This window comes from Rhinopithecus roxellana, chromosome 4 (assembly GCF_007565055.1).
Source record: "Rhinopithecus roxellana isolate Shanxi Qingling chromosome 4, ASM756505v1, whole genome shotgun sequence".
In the NCBI taxonomy this organism is placed as follows: Eukaryota; Metazoa; Chordata; class Mammalia; order Primates; family Cercopithecidae; genus Rhinopithecus; species Rhinopithecus roxellana.
The window spans coordinates 82,453,898-82,477,009 of record NC_044552.1 but is presented as its reverse complement, the minus strand read 5'-3'; the positions used below and the strand labels follow the sequence as shown (position 1 = coordinate 82,477,009).

At 37.7% G+C, this 23,112-nt stretch overlaps 1 protein-coding gene across 8 annotated transcripts in view; it reads right to left on the bottom strand.

The window, feature by feature from the left end:
- FAM135A (family with sequence similarity 135 member A) overlaps positions 1–23,112 on the bottom strand; it is a 154,044-nt gene that overhangs the window by 122,851 nt on the left and 8,081 nt on the right. For 7 of the 8 annotated variants that reach the window (XM_010371564.2, XM_030928629.1, XM_030928627.1 and 4 more), the window contains exons 3-4: positions 16,914–17,007; positions 15,032–15,147 (exon numbers count right to left, since the gene is read on the bottom strand). In XM_010371564.2, the coding sequence (XP_010369866.1) occupies positions 15,032–15,108 (77 nt within the window). In that variant the 5' untranslated portion in view covers positions 15,109–15,147; positions 16,914–17,007. Of the gene's footprint in view, positions 1–11,873; positions 13,178–15,031; positions 15,148–16,913; positions 17,008–23,112 lie in introns of those variants that run through there. The other variant, XM_030928626.1, reaches the window with a different exon arrangement.

Genomic DNA, 23,112 nt, shown 5'->3' with positions numbered 1-23,112 from the left:
GCTTCTGCAGAGCAAAAGAAACAATTAACAGACTGAAGAAACAACCTACAGATTGGGAAAAAAGTATTTGCAAACCAAAAAATATTTGCAAACTATACATCTGATAAGGAACTAATATCCAAAATATATAAGGAATTCAAACAACTCAACTTCAAGAAAACAAATAACCAAATTAAAAAATTGGCAAAGTGCATGAATAAACATTTCTCGAAAGAAGACATACGAATGGCTAACAGATATGTAAAAATGCTCAACATCTCTATTTATCAGGGAAATACAAATCAACACCATGAGAATCACCCACATCCGTTGGAATGGCTATTATCAAAAAGAAAACAGAAAAGATAGTCTTGGTGAGGATGTGGAGAAAAAGGAACCACTGCACATTGTTGGTGAGAATGTAGACTAGCACAGCCATTATGGAAAATATTATGGAGGTTCCTCAAAAAACTAAAAATAGAGTTACCATATGATCCAGCAATTCCACTACTCAGTATATATTTAAAGAACTGAAATCAGTATATTAGAAAGATACCTGCCCTCCTGTGTTCACTGCAGCATTATACACAATAGCTAAGATAATGGAAGCAACTGTAGTGTTTATCAATGGATGACTAGATAACAAATGGCAAATGTAGTATATATACACAACATAATACTACACATAGCCTTAAAAAATAAGAAAATTCTGTCATTTGCAACAACATGAATGAACCTGGAGGGCATTACGCGAAGTGAAATAAGCCAGGCACAGAAAGACAAATAATGTATGATGTCACTTATATGCAGAATCTAAAAATCTTGAACTCATAGAAGCTGAGAGTAGAATGGTATTTACTAGAGGCTGGGATTGCAGGGGGTGGGAAAAGAGGAGATGTTAGTCAAACAGTACAAAGTTGCAGTTGGACAGGAGTAATAAGTTTTAGTGATCTATTGCACTGCATGGTAACCACAGTTAATAATAATGTATATCTCAAAATCCCTAAAAGGATAGATTTAAAATGTTCTCACTACAAAAAAAAAGTAGGTGAAGTGATATGTTAATTAGCTTGATTTAATACATACATCAAAACATTACATTGTACTCCATATATACAATTTTTGAATTGTCAAAAAAATTTTAAAAATATGAAAAGAAAGCCACCTCTCTGTTAGAATGTATCAGGGAAAGTCCATTCTATATTAACCATTTTGAGGGAAGAAAACATGTCTAAATATTCCATACCAATGGTCAACAGCTTTCTTAAAGGGCTTGAAAATATATTTTTACTTTGTGGGCCATAGTCTCTGCTGTGACTACTCATTTCTACCGCTGAGCAAAAGCAGCCATAAACTAAGTAAATGGACGTGGCTAGGTTTGGCTCAGTATCAAGCCAGATTTGGTCCAAAGGCTGTAGTTTTCCCACCCCTGTTTATGTTTTCCCACAATTAGCACCATGATAGTATCTCACCTAACATTAAATGAAAAAATATGTCTTTAGTTATTGATATGCACACTATGAATCATTAGATTTGCTTCCTAATTAGACTTTCTGGTAATAATTATGATTTTAAAATAGAAATTAATGGAAGGATAAAAAACAGAAAAAGCAAAATACTTTTAAAACAGCCTATCATAAAAATATGTGATCACTGATTCTGCAGAATTTTATAAGATGCTATGTCAACAGGCCGGGCACGGTGGCTCAAGCCTGTAATCCCAGCACTTTGGGAGGCCGAGACGGGTGGATCACAAGGTCAGGAGATTGATATCATCCTGGCTAACACTGTGAAACCCCATCTCTACTAAAAAATACAAAAACAACTAGCCGGGCGAGGTGGCGGGCGCCTGTAGTCCCAGCTACTCTGGAGGCTGCGGCAGAATGGCGTAAACCCAGGAGGCAGAGCTTGCAGTGAGCTGAGATCCGGCCACTGCACTCCAGCCCGGGCCTCCGTTTCAAAAAAAAAGATGCTATGTCAATAAAGTGTTAAAAAATTTTTTTAGGCCGGGCGCGGTGGCTCAAGCCTGTAATCCCAGCACTTTGGGAGGCTGAGACGGGCGGATCACGAGGTCAGGAGATCGAGACCATCCTGGCTAACAGGGTGAAACCCTGTCTCTACTAAAAAATACAAAAAACTAGCCAGGCGAGGTGGCGGGCGCCTGTAGTCCCAGCTACTAGGGAGGCTGAGGCAGGAGAATGGCGTGAACCTGGGAGGCGGAGCTTGCAGTGAGCTGAGATCCGGCCACTGCACTCCAGCCTGGGCGACAGAGCGAGACTCCGTCTCAAAAAAAAAAAAAAAAAAAAAAAAAAAATTTAATCCCCACATTTAATGTATACGACTAGAACACCATATAGTAATTTATATTCCCTGAATGCCATTTGTTCATCACTTATTGAAGATGTGATAGGTGTTAGAAATACACGGAAACACAAAGCAAATATACACATTATTTTAAATAAAGTTCATCTGATATTTATGAAAGCAGTCTACTATTGTACATATATTTATAATTAAAATTATTGCTACTTTAAAAGGTATAAAAGTTTTTAGATAAATAATTTTTTTTCTTTTATTCTTTTTTTTTTTTTTTTTTTTTTTGAGACGGAGTCTCGCTCTGTCGCCCAGGCTGGAGTGCAGTGGCCGGATCTCAGCTCACTGCAAGCTCCGCCTCCCTGGTTTACGCCATTCTCCTGCCTCAGCCTCCCGAGTAGCTGGGACTACAGGCGCCCGCCACCTCGCCCGGCTAGTTTTTTGTATTTTTTAGTAGAGACGGGGTTTCACAGTGTTAGCCAGGATGGTCTCGACTTCCTGACCCTGTGATCCGCCCGTCTCGGCCTCCCAAAGTGCTGGGATTACAGGCTTGAGCCACCGCGCCGGGCCTCTTTTATTCTTTTTCTTATGGAGACAGGTCTCCCTCTGTCACCCTGGCTGGAGTGCAGTGGTGCAACCATGGCTCACTGCAGCCTCGACCTCCTGGGCTTAAGCAATCCTCCCATCTCAGCTTCCCGAGTAGCTGGAACCACAGGCATGCCTGGTTTTCTTTTTCTTTTCTTTCTTTCTTTCTCCTTTCCTTCCTTTCCTTCCTTCCTCTCTTCCTCTCTTTCTCTCTTTCTTTCTTTCTTTTCTGAGACAGAGTCTCACTCTGTCACCCAGGCTGGAGTGCAGTGGCACAATCTCTGCTCAGTGCAACCTCCACCACTCAGGTTCAAGCAATTCTCATGCCGCAGCCCCTGGAGTAGCTGGGATTACAGGCGTGTACCACCAAGCCCGGCTAATTTTTGTATTTTTAGGAGAGACAGGGTTTCTCCATATTGGCCAGGCTGGTCTCAAACTCCTGACCTCAAGTGATCCACCTGCCTCCCTTCCAAAGCACTGGGATTACAGGTGTGAGCCACCGCACCCAACCCCAAAATTTTAAATGTGGATGAGTTAATTATTTAAAAAAAAATGAAGTAAGAGATTAAAAAAATTCAAAAATCAAAGAATAAAACACTTCCATGTTAAGAGTTGTGGTGGGCTAGGTTATTCAGAACAACCTCTTGCTAAAAGACAATGCCAGGTAAAGTATAAAAAGTGTATCTGTAAAAGTATTGAAGAAATCACAAGATAGTATGGAATTACCAAGGAAAATTTAAAGGAAAGCAAAATCATAGTGAATTAGGCAAAGCAATTAAGCTGCTTTTGTTCTGAGGCCATCTGTTGGTATATTCCAGCAAACCTTAATTGAGAAGAAAATTGAGATGAAAAAGACCAATCAACCAACAGAAAGATGAAAAAAAGGTATGATTAAACAGTTCATATAAAAAGAAATGCAAATGACTCTAAATATACAAAAAGAGTTCAATTTCACTTATATTTTAAAAATATAAATTTTCACTACAAAAATATATCTATCCTCAACTATCAGAATGACAGAAATACAACAATCTAACAAAATATAGTCACTCTTCATTCAACAACAGGGATACATTCTGAGAAATGCATCCTTAGATTGATTTCGTCACTGTGCGAACAATGTAGTGTACTTACACAAACCTGCTGGTTATATTACACAGGCAGACTATACCATATAGCCCATTGTTGCTAGGCTACAAATCTGTACCATGTTACTGTACTGCAAACTGCAGGCAATTATAACACAATAGTAGGTATCTGTGTATCTAAACATAGAAAAAGTAATGTATCGCACTACGAGGTTACCAAAGCTGCTACCATCATGAGGTGATGGGAATTTTCCAGCTCCATTACAATCTTATTGGACTACTGTCATATTTGCGGTCACTGACCAAAATGCAGTTAAATGGCGCATGGGTGTAATATGTTGGCAAGCCTGTGGGTAAACAGGAATTCTACCATAGCACTAGTGAGATCACAAAATGGCCCAACCCCATATGGAATGTAATTTGGCAAAAAAAGAGCAAAAACAGGTGTCATTTACCCTTTGCCTCAACAGTCCACTTTTAAGAAGATATCCCAAAGATAATATGGCAAAAATATTAAATGATATACACAGATTATAGTATTAGTTGCAACAGCAATTGCCATATTGTAGTATTAACTGCAATGGGAAAATGTAAGATAAAAACAAAACGTCCGATGGGGGACTGGTTGAATAAAATATGGTACAACTATACAATGGTGTAAAACGCAGCTGTAAAAAGGAATGTGAAATATCTCTTAGATTTTTGTAAATTTAAACTTGGTGGTTTAAGCTAAAGGTTTGATTAGGTACTTCCTACAGCATTATATCAAAGGACATATAATGTCTGGTTGTCTCTTTTTTTTGTGATATGATGGATTCAGGTGTTACCACCCGAATGTTAATCACTCACACTTAGAGGAGTGACCTCTGAGATACACGTTTAAACAACAAAAGCAGGGTACAGAGTGTATGTATCCTATGCTACCTTTGTGTAAGATGGAAGGGTGTGACTATATATTTATTTGCCTGTATTTTCAAAAGAAAAAAAATAAAAGGATATACCAAAAACTAATAAAAATGAAATGGTTACCTATGGGATGAGGAGAGAGAAGGTACAGGGATCAAAACGAGATCTATCTCAATATAGTGGACTTTACAGAGTTTTGATTTTGGGCCCATGTAAATTTTTTATATAATTATAAAACAAAGAAAATGTCAATCCCTAAACAACCCTAAAACAAATAAACGTAATGTATGTCTACTTGATTGTAATTCCACAGAGAATTACTTCAAGTGATTTTTACAACAGTATTTTGACTGCCTATTCCTCATGGGATATATCTTGGCAAAAAAAAAAAAAAAAAAAAAGAACCATGAAGAAATTTTCAATATTTATGGTCTTGGTGGTAATGCTGTATTATTCTGAAACTATTCTACACAGAAATGTCCACACACATACATAAAGTAAGTAATGATCTACATTACTAGGAACAAAGATTTTCGCTATAAGTAAGAGACACAAACATAAAATTAAAAAAGTAAAATCCTTGTAAACTTAAACTAGAATTGGAAATATCAGTATACATTAATCATGTATTTTTCTTTTAAAAATGTATTTGTGGTCGAGCATGGTGACTCATGCCTGTAATCCCAGTACTTTGGGAGGCCAAGGCGGGTGGATCATGAGGTCAGGAGTATGAGACCAGCCTGGCCAACATGGTGAAACCCCATCTCTACTAAAAATACAAAAATTAGCCAGGCGTGGTGGCCGGCACCCAGCTACTCCGGAGGCTGAGGCAGGAAAATCGCTTGAACCCAGGAGGCGGAGGTTGCAGTGACCTGAGAACGTGCCAGTACACTCTGGCCTGGGCGACAGAGTGAGATTCCATCTCAAAAAAAAAAACAAAAAACAAAAAACAACAACAACAACAAAAATTATTAGCTAATGCTGTTAACTGAAAGGACTTAGAAGAAATGACCCCCAAATGTGTACCTTTAGTGTATACATTATGATTTCTAAGTGCTATTTCCTAATAAAAGGAACCAGGGCTCCTTGGCTGACTCCAGGTCTGGATCAAAGAATGTACAAGAGTCTGCAACACCTACATCATAATGGAAAACAAGAAAACTATCAAACATTGCTTAGACTGTCCTGTGGGAAATTCACAGAAACCAACCTGAAAGGCTCCCTCTAAGCATCTAAGCATCAGAAAGGATAGTGATACAATATTTTTTTTCTTTTTCTTTTTCTTTTTTTTTTTTTGAGACAGGGTCTCACTCTGTCGCCCAGACTGGAGTGCAGTGGTATGATCTCAGCTTATGGCAATCTCTGCCTCTGAGTCTCAAGTGATTCTCCTGTCTCAGCCTCCCGAGTAGCTGGGATTACAGGTGTGTGCCACTGGCTAATTTTTGTATTTTTAGTAGAGAAAGGGTTTTCACAATGTTGGCCAGGCTGGTCTTAAATTCCTGACCTCAGGTGATCCACCTGCCTCAGCCTCCCAAAGTGCTGGGATTACAGACGTGAGCCACCGCGCCTGGCTGATAATGACACAATATTATCAGCAAATATGTTGAAAATCCATGAGTTCATATTGGCACAAAATAAAAAGTGATTATACGTGTAATACGCTATGGCAACAGCAAAATATTCTGAAAACAAGTAACTAAGGAGAAATAAGAAAACATTTATTATGTCTTTTCTGTGTAAACTATATGTCAGAATAACCAAATAGTTAATGAGGCAAAATTCTTCACAGAATTCCAGGTAATAAATGTATAAGGAATAACAGAATTTGGATATCTCCATTTTTTTTTTTTTTTTTTTGAGACAGAGTTTTGCTCTTATTGCCTAGGCTGGAGTCCAATGGCGCAATCTCGGCTCACTGCAACCTCTGCCTCCCAGGTTCAAGTGATTCTCCTGCTTCAGACTCCTAAATAGCTGGGATTACAGCCAGCTGATGTTTTGTATTTTTAGTAGAGATGGGGTTTCACCATGTTGGCCAGGCTGGTCTTGAACTTCTGACCTCAGGTGATCTGCCCGCCTCAGCCTCTCAAAGCGCTGAGATGACAAGTGTGAGCCACTGCGCCCAGCCCTGGATATCTCCATTTTATAACCTCTAGTAAGATAATGATTCTAGGTAAAGATCATCAATGGGTACCATCAATTAAGTGATACGGAACTGTTTAATGGTTCCATGAGGTTGATAAAACACCTGAATCAATCATATCACAAAAAAGAGAAAGTCAGAAATTACATGTCCCCTGATGCAATGCAATAGGAAATACATAGCATCACTTGAGGATTCGTCTCAAAAACTCTTGAAATTTAATCAATCCTTTAGATTAAACCATCCATTATAAATTTTGGAAAACATAAGAGACATATTGACCAAATGCAAGCTATGAATTTTGGGGTGAATATTGATTCAAACAAATAATTAAGAACACATTTATGAGATGACTGAGGAACCGTGTACACTGGATTATTTGATATCAAGCAATTATTTTAAACATTCATTTAAGTACAATAATGATTTTATAAATATGTTAAAAACAAAAGTCCTTCTCTGTTGGAGATACATACTGAAAAAACAGTTGGGGGGAACAACAGGTGAAATAGGAAGAAAAAACTTTGGTAACTGAGGCTAGCTGACAGCTGTGTGTTTACTATACTTTTATGTTTGAAACTTTTCATTAAAGAAACAAAAGTTAGCCCTAGATTGGTAATGCCCTAAGAACCTGGCAAAGGCGAACGTCCTCTTGAAGAATAAGCCTGAAATACTGGCAGAGATCAGAACATGAAACAAAAGAGTATAGGAGAGCAAATGAAGAGAGGACATAGGAAATACAAAATAAGAAATAATGAATATAATCACAAATAAATCAGCCATTACATTAAATATAAATGGATTAATGTTCCACTTAAAACACAAAAAATGCCCTAGAAAATGAAAATGAAAAATATAAATCCCATTACATGTTGTTTGCAACTAATATAGAATACAAGGAAAGAGAAAGGCTGAAAGTGAAAGAATGGAAAAAGATGTATCTTGTAAATATTAACTAAAAGAAAGTTGATGTTATAATATTAATATTAGACAAAATAGTTCAAAGCAAAAAGTTACTAGGATATAAACACAGTCTCTTTTCATAATGATAAAAGGTTCAATTCACTAACTACAAGAGTCCCCCCTTATACTCAGGTGATAAACTCCAGGATCACCAGTGGAAGCCTGAAACCTCAGATAGTACTGACAAGGAAATGGTGGCAGTATATGATTAAGAAAAGTAATAATAGTTACAGGTATTCAATTAACTGTTCTATAGTAATCCAGATAAATAAAGAACAAAGTACTACTTTCAACTTCTGTCTCCAACAATATTTTCCTCACTACTTATTTTATTAGTAGTAGCATGCTGGATTATTGACTGTTCCAACGATATGTGTAAACAAATCAAACTAATAACATTTCACTTGCAAAGTTTGATAAAAGATTAAAGCACAGCACTTTGTCAAAGTTCCCATATCTCGCTTTTCGAAATGAATGAAACCCATCTCCATTCAAGATGCCATTGCTAATATTCTAAAGCTGTACTACTTCAAATGTGGTACACAGACTGGTGCATTTCTGTGAAATGGTTGTTACCAACCTGCAGTAAAATAAAGTAAATCAACCATATGGCAAAGCACACTATTTTAGCTGACTTCTTTTTGGTAGCAAAATTTAATGAAGAAAGCAGCATTCATTTCCATTCTGGCAAAAGTGCTTCATCCTGAACCAGAACAAACCATTTGCAGATGAGCAACTGAGAACAGCACTGACCTAAAGAATTCTAGAAAAAGATACCCTAACAATTTTGCAATCACCTCCAAACAAAGAAAAATTTCCACCACTTTATAATCTAACTGAAATTTACTATAACCACAATTTAATTCCATTCTCTTATCCTGTATGCCAATGAGAACAGGTGTTCGAATAGTAATGTTTCTGTATCTATATAAAGGGCAATATTTCCTTCTCCTTTGGAGTCCTCTTGACAAATGTATTTTGAATGAAGTCATTTAGGAAGTCTATTATCTTGTAATTAGATACTCCTAATACAAATCTTAAGATAATTTGTATTATTCATTACAAAACATACATCCACATTCCATTTAATAGCATCATATTTATGATCAGTGCTTTACAATTTTGACTTTGTTTTCAGAATTTAAAAATCCACTCTATTAAACAAAATGAAAGGAGAATAAAGTAAAATTAAAACAAAACTAGTTTTTCTTTAGATTGTTAGTATCTGAGCTTTCTGTTTACCATTAAGGTAAAACAATGTAATTATAGTAAAAATTAATTATCATGTAAATACGTTAGTAATCTGTTTATTCCTTTCTGAAGCCAAACAGATTTTTTTTTTTTTTTTTTTTGAGACGGAGTCTTGCTCTGTCGCCCGGGCTGGAGTGCAGTGGCCAGATCTCAGCTCACTGCAAGCTCCGCCTCCCGGGTTCCCGCCATTCTCCTGCCTCAGCCTCCCGAGTAGCTGGGACTATAGGCGCCCGCAACCTCACCCGGCTAGTTTTTTGTATTTTTTAGTAGAGACGGGGTTTCACTGTGTTAGCCAGGATGGTCTCGATCTCCTGACCTCGTGATTCGCCCGTCTCGGCCTCCCACAGTGCTGGGATTACAGGCTTGAGCCACCGCGCCTGGCCCCAAACAGATTTTTTTAAACAATTTTTTTAAACATTGACTGATCTATTACACCCAATAAGTCTAAGCAAAAATACAACTTTCTAATTCAATTAAAGCTAAGAGTTGTTAAGCCCAACCTAGCCTGTTAGAGGATGAGAGATTATTAGGTGGAGGAGAGCTGAGGAGTCCCAACAAGGCCATCTTAGACCAATCAGCTCACAGCTGACCATAAGTGCTTGGACAAGCTTTGATGACATCAGCCAAGCTCCAACCTAGAGACTCATGAGAAACAACAAATGTTTGCTGCTTTAAGTTACTTAAAAAAAAAAAAAAAGTTAAGACTTATTTAAGGAATATTTGATTATTACAAAGATGGCCATATGTCCTGGTTTGCCTGAAGCCATCCTGGTTTTCATTTGTCTGGGCCTATTATTAACAGTTCCTCCTTTCATGTTAAAAAGTATCCTGAAGGCTGGGCGCGGGGGCTCACGCCTGTAATCCCAGCACTTTGGGAGACCGGAGTGGGTAGATCACAAGGTCAGGAGATCGAGACCATCCTGGCTAACAAGGTGAAACCCCATTCCTACTAAAAATAAAAAAAATTAGCCGGGCGTGGTGGCAGGCGCTGTAGTCCCAGCTACTCAGAAGGCTGAGGCAGGAGAACGGCGCAAACCCAGGAGGCAGAGTTTGCAGTGAGTGGAGATCGAGTCACTGCACTCCAGCCCGGGTGACAGGGCAAAGACTCTGTGTTTAAAAAAAAAAAGTATCTTGATTTGGTCAATACATTATATGGACATCCTAGCACAACAGTGTGTTTAAAAACTTTATTTTTGTAACTTCAGTTACTTATACCATTTATAAATTGTGTAAGTTTTTAAACTAGATGTTTTATATTGTTCTTTTAACTCTAAAAATACTCTCTACAATTCAAATTAAAAAGAAAAATTATTATGCTAATTAAGTTATACTCTTAAATATGGCAGTATAAGTACTTCTGAATTGTAGGTGTATTTTAGGATCCTAAAGAGAATTATAGGGGAAAAAAGTCAATGTCTTCCTTTATATTTAAAAAAAAAGTTAGAAAATATAAAAGAAGAAAATATTTTAATCAGAAAAAACACAGAAACATAATCAATTTATCTATAAATAATCCAATGCAATGAGATAAGCACTAAAGCAAAGCAATCTATTTTTCTGTTCTTATTTCACACCTTATTTATTTCCCATACACTGTTAGGTAAAACACAATTTTAAGGGATCATCTTAGGCAGGGGGCTATCAAGAAGTAAGGATGTCTATTTATTAACAATGTTTTGTTAAGCTCATTATAAAGAATGGTCTTTAAGAAAGAAAGACAGAAAGTTGCAAAGGGCCACAAAAACATTCTCACAGATGAATAGGAAAAGTGCTTTACTTAACAAATTTAATTTTGCTCTTCTACAAGTTATTTTTCAAGTGTAATAATAATGTAGGTCCTTTTTCTGCTTAGATCTAGTTTTTAACATAAAAGATAAACTAAAATGAACTATAATATTAATAAAATCTTTTATGAGTAGTCATAAGAGAAAGAGATGCTCTTTAGCATCTTTACAGAAGTGCAACAGGTAGCGATTAAGTATACATCTGTTTTTTCCATTGAAGGAAAATCTGAATTTGTTTTTCTAGAGAAAGAATAAAACACGGAAGCTAGTGGCTAAAAGAATGTGCTTGTGAATATTAAGTTATTACATCTCTATCTTCTATTTTTTAAGAACATATTTATAGCATTGATTGTTAATACACAATACTGTGTTAAAACAAAATTATATGAGGTAAAACAACATGATTTTATTAAGCAAGGTGATTTCACATTATGACTTTTTTGTCTAAAGAGTAACATTGTTTTACTTGGAAAGAACAATTTTACATGTTGATATTATGTTTATATTACATATTAAAATATTTTATATTATAATTTTATAATGATATATTTTATATAGAGGTCAGAGGACACTATATATATTTGAAAAATATTTTATAAACAGTAGTTAATGGTTTCCAAATAATCATTTTTTTCATGAATACAACTTAAATAAGCAATTTGTTTTCTAGCTAGTCTTCAAATCTAACTCAAATACTGAATTGTTTTTTACACATTTAGCTTGTCAAAATCATGTTGTTAAAAACAAACCTACAAAATGTAACCTGTAGATTGATTTCAAAAATGTCACCGATATTTTGCTCTCCCTTATATTCAGACCTCTTACAATGTGACTCCCATTAAGAAGTGGAGTGTAGTTGCCCACCTTTTAAATGTGGGCTGGCCTTACTTATGACTTGCTTTGGCCAGTATCTTGTGGTAGAGGTAACAGTGCATCAGTTCCAGGCCTAGATGATACGAGGTCTGCTTGCATGGTTTCTTTCTCACATGGTTTCTTTCTCTCTTCTTTGGACCCATGCCTTGTCCATGAGAATAAGCCGCAGGATGGGAGACTGTGAAACAGAACTGAGACTGCCCAGCTGAGGCCACTCTGCATCCAGCTAGTGCACGGCCAATCTGCCATCTGACTGTGCATTCATGAAGTGAACCCAGCAAAGATGAGCTAAGCCACCCCAGATCAGTAGAACCATTCAGATGATCCACAGACTTAGGAGCAAAAATAAATGTTTATTGCCATAATGCCACTGAGGGTTTGTGTTTGTGGTTAGCTGCATTATTGTGGCAATAAATAACTAATACAGAAATCAATACCTAGAAGTGGTGTGTGCCATAACAAAAACTTAAAATAAGTGGCATTAATTCTGGGGCCAAACTAAGTTACAGCTACAAATGGTGGAAAAATAATGAGGAAACTACAGGAGACTAGGAAAATGGTAACCCATGTTATGGAGTGACAAAATATGCTATCTTACACTAACCTGGAATAATTTAGACAATGTATCTAAGAAACTCTTGGACTTAGCAAATTAATTCCCAAGCAGAATACTAAAAATGCCAACTGGTTGCTCCTAGCTAAGTAAAATAAGGTTCTGCAAAATAGAGATGAACTAAAGAGCTAGTCATCTTACAAGCAGAATCTAGAAGAAATCTGGAGCAACTAGAACTTGCTGAGTTGGAAAATAAAACTGTTTAATTTGCACTCTCTTGAAAATAAAACAATGCCCATGAACAAAGATCAACTCAAGGATGTAGCTGTAGCTTCCTTTCTTTCTAGATCACTAAAAGAATTAAGATGTAAGCAGATATTCTCAGCATAACGAAAGGATTTTCAGAAAGTTTATGGGCATGATCCCACAGAATTCTAATCCCCAAGTAGCAGTGATTGGTAGATATGCTATTTAGAGAGCAAGCATGTCTCAAAAACAACTGCGGTTGTGGGCTTTAAAGCATGGAATAAACTTATCAGCCATATGGAAAGTCCACAAAGTTTTTTAAGTGAATTGTACTGGCCAAAAAGCCACCAGCCTGACTCCTGACCTCGCACTGTGACTTGCTTGGCCAATGGAATGCAGTAAGTAACAGTGTGTCAATTTAAGGAGGCTTGCATCTTCTGCTCTCTTTTTCTTTTTTAAGATGGAGTCTCTCACTCTGTCGCCTAGGTTGGAGTGCAGTGGCACCATGTCAGCTCACTGCAACCTACGTCTCCTGGTTTCAAGCAATTCTTCTTCCTTAGCCTCCCGAGTAGCTGGGATTACAGGCGTCCACTACCACACCTGACTAATTTTTATATTTTTAGTAGAGATGGGGTTTCACCATGTTGGCCAGGCTGGTCTCGAACTCCTGACCTCAGATGATCCACCCGCCTCGACCTCCCAAAGTGCTGGGATTACAGGTGTGAGCTACCACGCTCGGCCTTCTGCTTTGTATGTTAGACTCTTGTCTCCACCACGAGAACAAGTCCAGGCTGGCCTACTAAGAAATGAGAGACTATGTAGAGCAGACCACAGCACAGCTGTTTTTATTTCAACAAGATGGCAAAGTCAAGCCAAAACCAATAGAAAATCTCTTGTTCTGCTCCTTCTGTTAGTCCCACTGCCACCACTCTTTGTTTAGATCTCCAGATTTATATCTTGAGTTACTATTAAGTGCCTCTTAACTGTTTCCTAGGTTTCTATTTCTTCTACACAACCATCAGTTTAATGTATCATAATCTCCATCATGTTAATAAGTGTTTACCATCATGTTAGTAAGTGCTTATTGTAATAATAGTGGTAAAATTTTATCCTTACTTAGAAACTATTGATGGTTACCCAAATCCCTAGTGTCAACTCTTCTCTAGACATTAAAGTCCTTAACAAATATAACCTTGCCTTTCTTTACTACCTTTCTTCTGTAATTCTCCTAGAAAATATCCAATTTCGTAAATATTCTTTAAAAAAATTTTTTTTTAAATTTTTCTTAAGATGGTGTCTTGCTCTGTTGCCCAGGCTGGAGTGCACTGGCTCAATCTTGGCTTACTGCAACCTCCGTCTCTTGGGTTCAAGTGATTCTCCTGCCTAAGACTCCTAAGTTGCTGAGATTATAGGCATGCACCACCACATTTGGCTAATTTTTGTATTTTTAGTAGAGATAGGGTTTTACCATGTTGGCCAGGTTGGTCTCAAACTCCTGACCTCTGGTGATCCACCCACCTTGGCCTCCCAAAGTGCTGGGATTACAGGGTGAGCCACCATGCCTGGCCCCTAAATATTCTTAAAAACAACACATTCATTTCTATTTCCAACACTTGATTCGTGTGGCTGTACTGAATCATACTGTTCTCTTCTACAAATACGATCTTTCACTTTATCCTTTGCCTATCCAAGTCTTAGCTGTACTTTGATCTTATCCCTAACATACTAAATCAGAAAGATGTCTTTCTGTTGATTCCTAGAGCACTTCTTATATATACTTACTGATCTTAGCCAAAAGGCCAAGAAGTTATTAAATTGCTTTATAGGTACTACTGATAAAGACAACTGTTACAGTGTTTTTGTGAAACAGTGAAAAGATGAAAACAAATGAAATTTCCAACAGTGGGTGACTGTTAAATTATAACATGTTAACAGTGTAATAGTTAATAATTAAAAATGACATTATAAAACTACATTCACTGATACAGAAAAATCAAGTGAAATAAGCTTCATCATGTATGCTTTGTATTTCTGTTTAGTTGTTTTGTATGGATGCCTTATTTTTTCCCAATATACTATAAGATTTTAAAGAGCAAAAATTAGACCTTATACATTTACATTAAAGTCCTTTCAAGGCTCACTACAAATTCATAAACACAGGTTCAGTATATCCAGCATTATCATTAAATTCATGTATCTATTTAATAAATAAAATGTATCTGAGAAAATAATTACTTGAATATAGTTCATTGCTTTCCTTATATATGCTGGAATAAAAACATGTAATTAAATTTAAATTTAAACTGTACATCTTATGCAAAATATATCATTTTCACAGTAAAATACATACCCTCTCTGAAACAAATCCACATTGTAGAACTTGTTTAGCTCCACAGAGAATTCTACCATTGCTTGAACTTCAGTCATTTTTAATTTATACCCAGAAGACTATTCTGATAACAGCACCTTTGTTAAGGGAAAAAAAATCATGAGAAGCATAAGAAAAATGCCAGCTTATAAAAATACTATTATTTATATGTATTTTAGAATATGATATATAGGCAGAAAATAAAAACAAATTATTTTAGCGTACTTAACAACCTAATCCAACTAAATAGCACCAGAATGTATACTTACTAAGTTGCACTATTTTCTATAATTTAAGATTGTCCTGTCAGAATGCCTTTTCTAAGATTTGTTTCCCTTGATGACATTTATGTGATAATACAACATACTGCTAAAAGAAACTCAACTTTATCTCTTTTAGATAGTAACTTTTTTAAATAATGAAGATATCTAATTATTCTCTTATGCTACATTGCACATATAAGTAACTCCAGAGTCAAAAAAAAAAGAAATTAACACTCTTCAATCCCCAGTTAAGCCCATGAAAGGTTTTTAAGAAAAAAATTCTGAAATCACTTTTCACTTTTAAATTTAAAAAAAGAGATTTTTTCCTTTATTACAAATTCTAAAGTATTCAACTGCAAAGAAGTTAAAAAAAAAAAAAAAAAAGAAACTAGACAAGCACAAATAGAAAACATTCACAATTCCATCCACTGAAATATATTCTTTGGTATGTTCTTCATGTGTGTGCATTTGTAAAATTTTTTAATAATAGTGGGATCAAACCACATGTACATTTTATCATCTGCTTATTTCACTTTTTCAGTCAACACATATGTCTACGCATGTAGTTTCACAACATTATTTTTAATTTTTTTTTTTTTTTTTTGAGACAGAGTCTCGCTCTGTCACCCTGGCTGGAGTGCAGTGGCACTATCTTGGCTCACTGCAACCCCTGCCTCCGGGGTTTAAGCCATTCTCCTGCCTCAGCCTTCTGAGTAGCTGGGACTATAGGTGTGCGCCACCACGCCCAGCTAATTTTTGTACTTTTAGTAGAGACAGGGTTTTGTCATGTTGGCCGAGCTGTTCTTGAACTCCTGGCCTGAAGTGATCTGCTCGCTTCAGCCTCCCAAAGTGCTGGGATTACAGGCATGAGCCACCACGCCCAGCCATTAATTGTTAACTATGACACAGGGAACATGTTATAATTAAACAATCCCCTATTGTTGGGTGATTTCAGTAGTTTCCATTTTTTTCACTATTTAAAAACAAATTGTAACAATCATCCTTATCAACAGTACATATTTTAAAAATAACTTCTTGGACTGTTAAGTAAGATAAGTATAAAAAGCAGTTTAGAGTAAGAAAGTGCTGGAAGATAATTCTTCACAAACCTCTCATGTTTCTGCACGTCTCACAAGCTGAGACATAGACGGCCTTTGTTCCAGACTATCTTTTCAAGGATGTTTGTATAGTGAACAATCTTAGAAGCCAGAGATAGTGTCCTATACTAGAGCAAAGGGCAGATTTGTTTACTGTTCTGTATAATAGAGATAAAGCCTCCCTCCGGGGAAAAAAGGCAGGTTTATTGTCCATTCTAAAAGACTCAGGTTCCCCAAATTCAGGGTTCTTCTCCTGTAACACAACCTACTCATATACAGGTGTAACCTGGTACTCTAGCTAGTGCTATGAGCATAAACCATCTTTCACCTTGATTCATGAGTCTCATGTCCTGCCAACATCCATGGCACTGTGGCAGACTAACTTGTTAGCTTGCAAGTGGGGTAAAATCTGACTCTTCCCAATTCTTGAATCAGTTCTTCAGAGAAATTTGGCAAATATTTGAATCTATTAAGAATCAAGTGCAAAAAAAGTTATATTCTTACCTCTGCTGATCAAAGCCTCATTTTAAGCATTATTAAGTAACCAATCTTGTACTTCCAGTTACTGATTCCCGTTGTTAAAAATACACCGTTCCCCCTATGAGAAAAAAAAGTAACATCTCAAACAAAATAGTAGACATAAAAAAGTCTATCTTAAGGAAACCTATGTTTTGTTAGTTACTATTTTCAACTTATATAAAAGATACATGTCCTTTGAAGGCTTATAAGTTTTAGAGTTTTTTTCATTCACAATTTCAATATCAACATTAACTATTATATCTCTATTAAGGATCCACTTACATATAATTCAAAGTGCAATAACAAATAGAGCACTTTCTTAGTTCAGTAGGAACCCTCGTGAATACCCAAAACCTTAAAAGCTCATTAATTTTTAAGAAGTGGAACTCACCATTTTAAAGTAACTCCGTAAGTAGGTAATTTCTGAAATTTCATGTATATGTATGTGTGTGTATGTATACATATATGTATGTATGTGTGTATAAAGAACTATTTAAAATATTTTGATACAATGATTGCTTCAATGTGCTATGGATAGTTTTCCTCACATTTCAAATACTGCTTAAATTTTTAAAAAATCTGTCTTCGCCCCTGACATAATTATTTTAGGTACTAAAAATGTTGGAATAAAGACCATGTTCACTCTTTGACACAGTTTTTCTTCTCTCCATCATAAAGATGTAGACTTTACCAGCTCCCATAACTGCTATTTTAAACTTTAATAATCACATCAAAAGATTTTATGGTAACTATTTCTAAGATCAAACAATACTATTTTTATATAAGATATTCCCCATTTTGTGGAAATGAGGTCGAAGATAGCTTCTCCTGTACATATATTCTTGTGTGTAGGGTTTAGATTAGGTTCTGGTTTTGATTCTGAGTAAAGTTTGGCCAAGTCTCTATACTTTACTCAGGTATAAAATGGGTATTCGTTCATTCAAATATTTACTGAACACCTACTATAGGCTAGGAATTGTAGTAAGTATGAGGTATAGCTAAGTTCTTGATCTCAGAAGTTAACTAGCCATCAGGAAGTGGTATACTCTCTCTCTCTCCCCACCTCCCATGTGTGTGTAATATATATAGTAACATATAATATATATGAATAGCATAATGCTTAAAAAAATATATGTTATATATATATGAATAGTATAATACTTAAAATATAGGTTTGGGATTTGGGTCCAGCTAGCACCCATACCACCTAACTCAGTCAGTCTTTTCCTTAATATAGAAATTAATATCAGAATTAAGATACTGCCATAACAAAATCCTAAAACGTGGTACTGATAGGTGACAAAAGTGCTAGCAGCCCTCACTCTCAGCGTCTCCTCGGTCTCAGCGTCCACTCTGGTGGCGCTTGAGGGGCCCTTCAGCCTGCCGCAGCACTGGGAGCCCCTCTCTGGGCTGGCTGAGGCCGGAGCTCCCTCCCTCTGCTTGCCAGGATGTGTGGAGGGAGAGGCTCGGGCGGGAACCGGGGCTGCACGCTGCGCTCGCGGGCCAATGTGAATTCTGGCGGGCGTGGGCGCGGGCTCAGCCGGCCAGTGTGAATTCCGGCGGGTGTGGGCGCAGGCCCAGCGGGCCCACACACAGAAGGGCCAGCCGGCACCGCCAGCCCAGGGCAGTTGAGGGGCTTAGCACCAGGGCCAGCAGCTGTGGTGGTTGTGCCAGGTCCCCCAGCACTGCCGGCCTGCGGGCGCTGCACTCAAATTCTCGCAGGGTTTGGCTGCCTCCCGGTAGGGCAGGGCTCGGGACCTGCAGCGCGTTGTGTCTGAGCTCCTCCCCCTGCTGGTGGGTTTCCCCCGTGGGTTCCCACATGGCCTGAACCTCCCTGATGGGTGCCGCCCCCTGCTCCGTGGCACCCGGTCCCATCAATAGCCCAAGGCCAAAGAGTGCAGGCCCTGCTGGGGACTGGCGGGCAGCTCTGCCTACAGCCCTGGTGCGCGATCCACTGGGTGAAGCCAGCTGGGTTCCTGAACTGGATGGGGACTTGGAGAACTTTATAGCTGGAGGATCGTATGTGCACCAATCAGCACTCTGTGTCTAGCTCAGGGTTTGTGAATCCACCAATTGGTAACTAGCTAACTAGCATTCTGTGACTCTGGGTCTAGCTCAAGGATTGTAAATGTACCAATCAGCACTCTGTCAAATCGGACCAATCAGCTCTCTGTAAAGTGGTTTGGCTGCCGAGCCAGCCAGCAGCAACCCGATCCTCCCGTTCCACATTGTGGAAGCTTTGTTCTTTCACTCTTTGCAATAAATCTTGTTGCTGCTCACTCTTTGGGTCCATGCTGCAGTTATGAGCTGTAACACTCACTGCGAAGGTCTGCAGCTTCACTCCTGAAGCCAGAGAGACCACGAACCCAACTGGGAAGAATGAACACCTCCAGACACGCTGCCTTTAAGAGCTGTAACACTCACCACAAAGATCTGCAGCTTCACTCCTGACAGCGAGACCACGAACCCACCAGAAGGAAGAAGCTCCAGACACATCTGAACATCTGAAGGAACAAGCTCTGGACACCCCATCTTTAAGAACTGTAACACTCACCGCCAAGGGTCCACGGCTTCATTCTTGAAGTCAGCGAGACCAAGAACCCACCAATTCCAGACACAGTACTAGCTTAGTAATTAGGTAGCAGGCAAAAGGAAAACATACTACTATGATACTAATAACCACTCTTACGTGGAAATAAAACAACTGATTAAATCGTTGGCTACAATAATCTGCAAAACTAGTGCCCATAAAAAGCCCATAGCCCCAGAAAAAGTAGATAAAAAATGCCACAATACTGGGTGTTGGTGGTTCTTTGCCATGTTTACTCAAGCAAGAATTGGCTAGCTTGTAAGCAAAGATGGAAAGAAATAAGGCAGCTTAAAGGCGGCGCCTTGCAGCCAATACCCATATCAGGTTCAGTGTCTTGCTCAAAGGAATTTTTGACAAAACCAAGGGATCCAGCTCTGCAGTTAAGATTAGATTAAGGATGCTGCCATCCCACCAATGCTTGTTGTTTTGAATAGTTTTAAGACAGTGATCATTAAAATGAGGTATGAGGATGTACTTCATTAAAATGAGGCCATCAAAAGATGTTGGGTGCATAGACAGAAATAAATAAGGCAGGCTTAAGAACCACATCCAGAAAATAACTTTGGTGTAGTTACTGGCACAGAGAACTGAATGGAGAGAAACCTGTAAGAATTCTACTATGTTTCTGACAGGATAGCATTTGTCAAATAAATCATAAGCTAGGGTGCAAAAGCTTGTGACTGTGTAACTTACAAGCTGGCAAACCTGCAGGAGCAAGAAGCAGGCTATGAAAACTGCATAGCCTTCAAAGTGGGCAAACTTTCAACATCAACTTCAGATGTGGCCACAGAGGTTAATGTAAGGAAAAAACACCCAGACAGCAAAGACAGATAATGCAATGAATATTGGCATTCATTCTTACCAGAAAGCAGAACTAAGGATATTAATCCACTGTGAGGGCATGAGATCTTCATCATTCTCATGAAAAGAGTTTTCTCATTGTTTATTTTCCCAAATGGGAGATTTTATTACTGTTTTCCTGTTTCTGATCCACCATCATATGCTGGGTATGTGTGGGAGGGATGGAGGAGTAGATAACTGTGATTTGTTTATAGGTTGCTGGACTTACAGATCTGAAAGCACTGTGCCTCTCAGTGAGCTTGGATTAATGCAACTAGTGGATGGTACTATGGATTGTCTCCCTTAAGGAAGAAATGTAGGAATATAATCAACAGGTAGGATGAAGACCAAAGTGACAGACTATGGTAGACTGCTTGTCACGTCTGTTTTCCCTTCTTCTTAGCCAAATGGTCACCCAGCCTGGGACTCTATTTTCCAACCTCCCTTGATGTCAAGTGATCCTATCTATGGAATGTAAACTGAAGTGAAACATGTAATATCTGCAGTACTTGTTTAAAAGGAAATTCTTTGCTCTGGACTTCATCTGCTTCCCTTTTTCTTACAGGCTGGAATACCAACTTGACAGTGTCTCTAGTTTTGATCACATAGATTAGGACCAAGTCCTCAAGAACGGTAAAGCAAAAAGATGGACAAATTCTGGATTACTGAATGTCTTCCCTACTTAGACTGCTCAGACTTTTATGTCTCGTAACTTTTTGTTACAGCAGCTATAACTACTCTACCGTAAATAATATATTCCCCCTCTTCAGGCTATTTTCAAAAAACCAGCTTTTGTCTCTCTCTTCTGTTCCAAACCCTCTGTGGCTTCAAATCTTATTGTCTTAAAATGTTTATAAAATTATATGATGTAATCTGAATCTTCTCTGACTTCATCTCCTACAATTCTTCCCACTCCCATCATACTTATTTCCTTTTTACTCTTTGAACACTTGAAATATATTCCTGCCTCAGGGTCTCTGCACTTTTGTTCCCTGGAACACTGTTCTCTCCAGATATCCACAGGACTCACTCCTTCACTTCTCTCTGGCCTTGACTCAAATACCAGCTTCCCAGCTAGGCCTTTTCTGACTGTACTATCAAAAATATTAATTCTCCATTCCTGGCATGCCATATCTCTTTAGTCCTTTATTTTTTCCTCAGCATTTATCTCCACCTAACATACTAAATATTTTACTTATTAGTCTTTAATATTTCTCCTTCACTAAAATGAATGTTCCATGAAGGCAGGACATTCTGACTACTCTGTTCACTGCTGTATTCCCATTGCCTGGCACACCATACTCAACTTAATATTTAAGGAACAATAAATTAGTATTAAAGATTCCATAAATAGTAACTATTATTACCTGTCTCCTGAAACTCAACCAACTTGGAGACAGGAATTATTACATTGATATACTGAAAACAGAAATATGCATGAACAAATTTTGGTGATAAAATTCCTTTATAAGTTCAAGGCCTGTTTGCAGTTTCTTCCACCCTTACTCTTGTATCCTGCTGTGCTTTTTATTCTATTGTTGCTGCTTAATTTTCTTTAATATACTTCCTTTGTATTGACTATCCCCTAAATAGAAATATGCATGTACAGATATATACATAATGATGCTGATAAATCTGTTTTCCACTACCTCCCCTCTGCCTAAAAGAAGAAATATTTTTATTTTTGTGGTAGAAGAAAAAATACAAAGACGGGACTAAAGGAAAAGGAGAGCAAGCAAAAGAGAGAAAGGGAAAAAAAATTCAGAGAACGTTGGATTCAAAGGGGATCTGTCTGATCCTCTTCTTATAAACTACTTGTTTTCCAGCTATAGGGAGCAATGGCTACTTAGCTCCAGTCAGTCCTTGCTGGCATAACACTATCAGGGTCTTCTAAATTTTCAAGAGGTAGTTGGAAGTCTTTTTTGTCCCTAAAGGTAAAATCTCCTTAATTTTAGATGCCACCAACTAGTTATAAAAACAAAACAAACTGTGTATTTCAAACAAAATTCAGCAACAGAGCAAATTCATTCTGTGTGCTAACAGTGCAAAAAAACTCAGGTCTGTCCTCTCAAGAAGTTTGCAGAAAGAGCTTTTTACCTTTTACCTAGCTGATGCATGGCAGATTCTCCATTGCAAGCAATTCTCTGTACCTGCCAGAAGCTAAGAGTTTCATGACCCTCCTGCACAGTCTGCTGGCTGTTTTGGAACCTGTTACTTTAAACCTATGCCTTTGAAACTATTGGAATCAGCTGACTTACGTGAGATTGAATTGTTCATTTTGTTCTACTGGCCCTGGCAAAGTGGCACAAAACTGAAATCATCTGGAGGTCTATTCAAATGGGGCTCCTTACTGGGTCATATCCTAGGTCACTAAGAGAGAATCCAGCCAAGTAAACTACAAATACCAATCCAAAAAAAGCTAGAGGAGGACCCTAAACAGGAAATGACTCTGAAACTAAGTGAGAAACTTATGTGAAAAGCCCTTAGAGACAAGAAGGGATCTGATTTCTCTGTCAATCAAACCTGATAGGGTGAACAATCTGACAACTACCTTATTAATATCTTGGGAAAAGTTACCTTACTCTCAAAGAAACAAACTTACTGATTTATCTGAAAGACATTCTTGGTCCTCTAGAGCTGCTCTGTCCAACATGGTGGCCATTGTAACATGTGTCCACCGAACAAGTGAAATGTGACTACTGTGACTGAAAAACTGAATTTTAATTTTATTTAATTTTAAATTAATTTAAATTA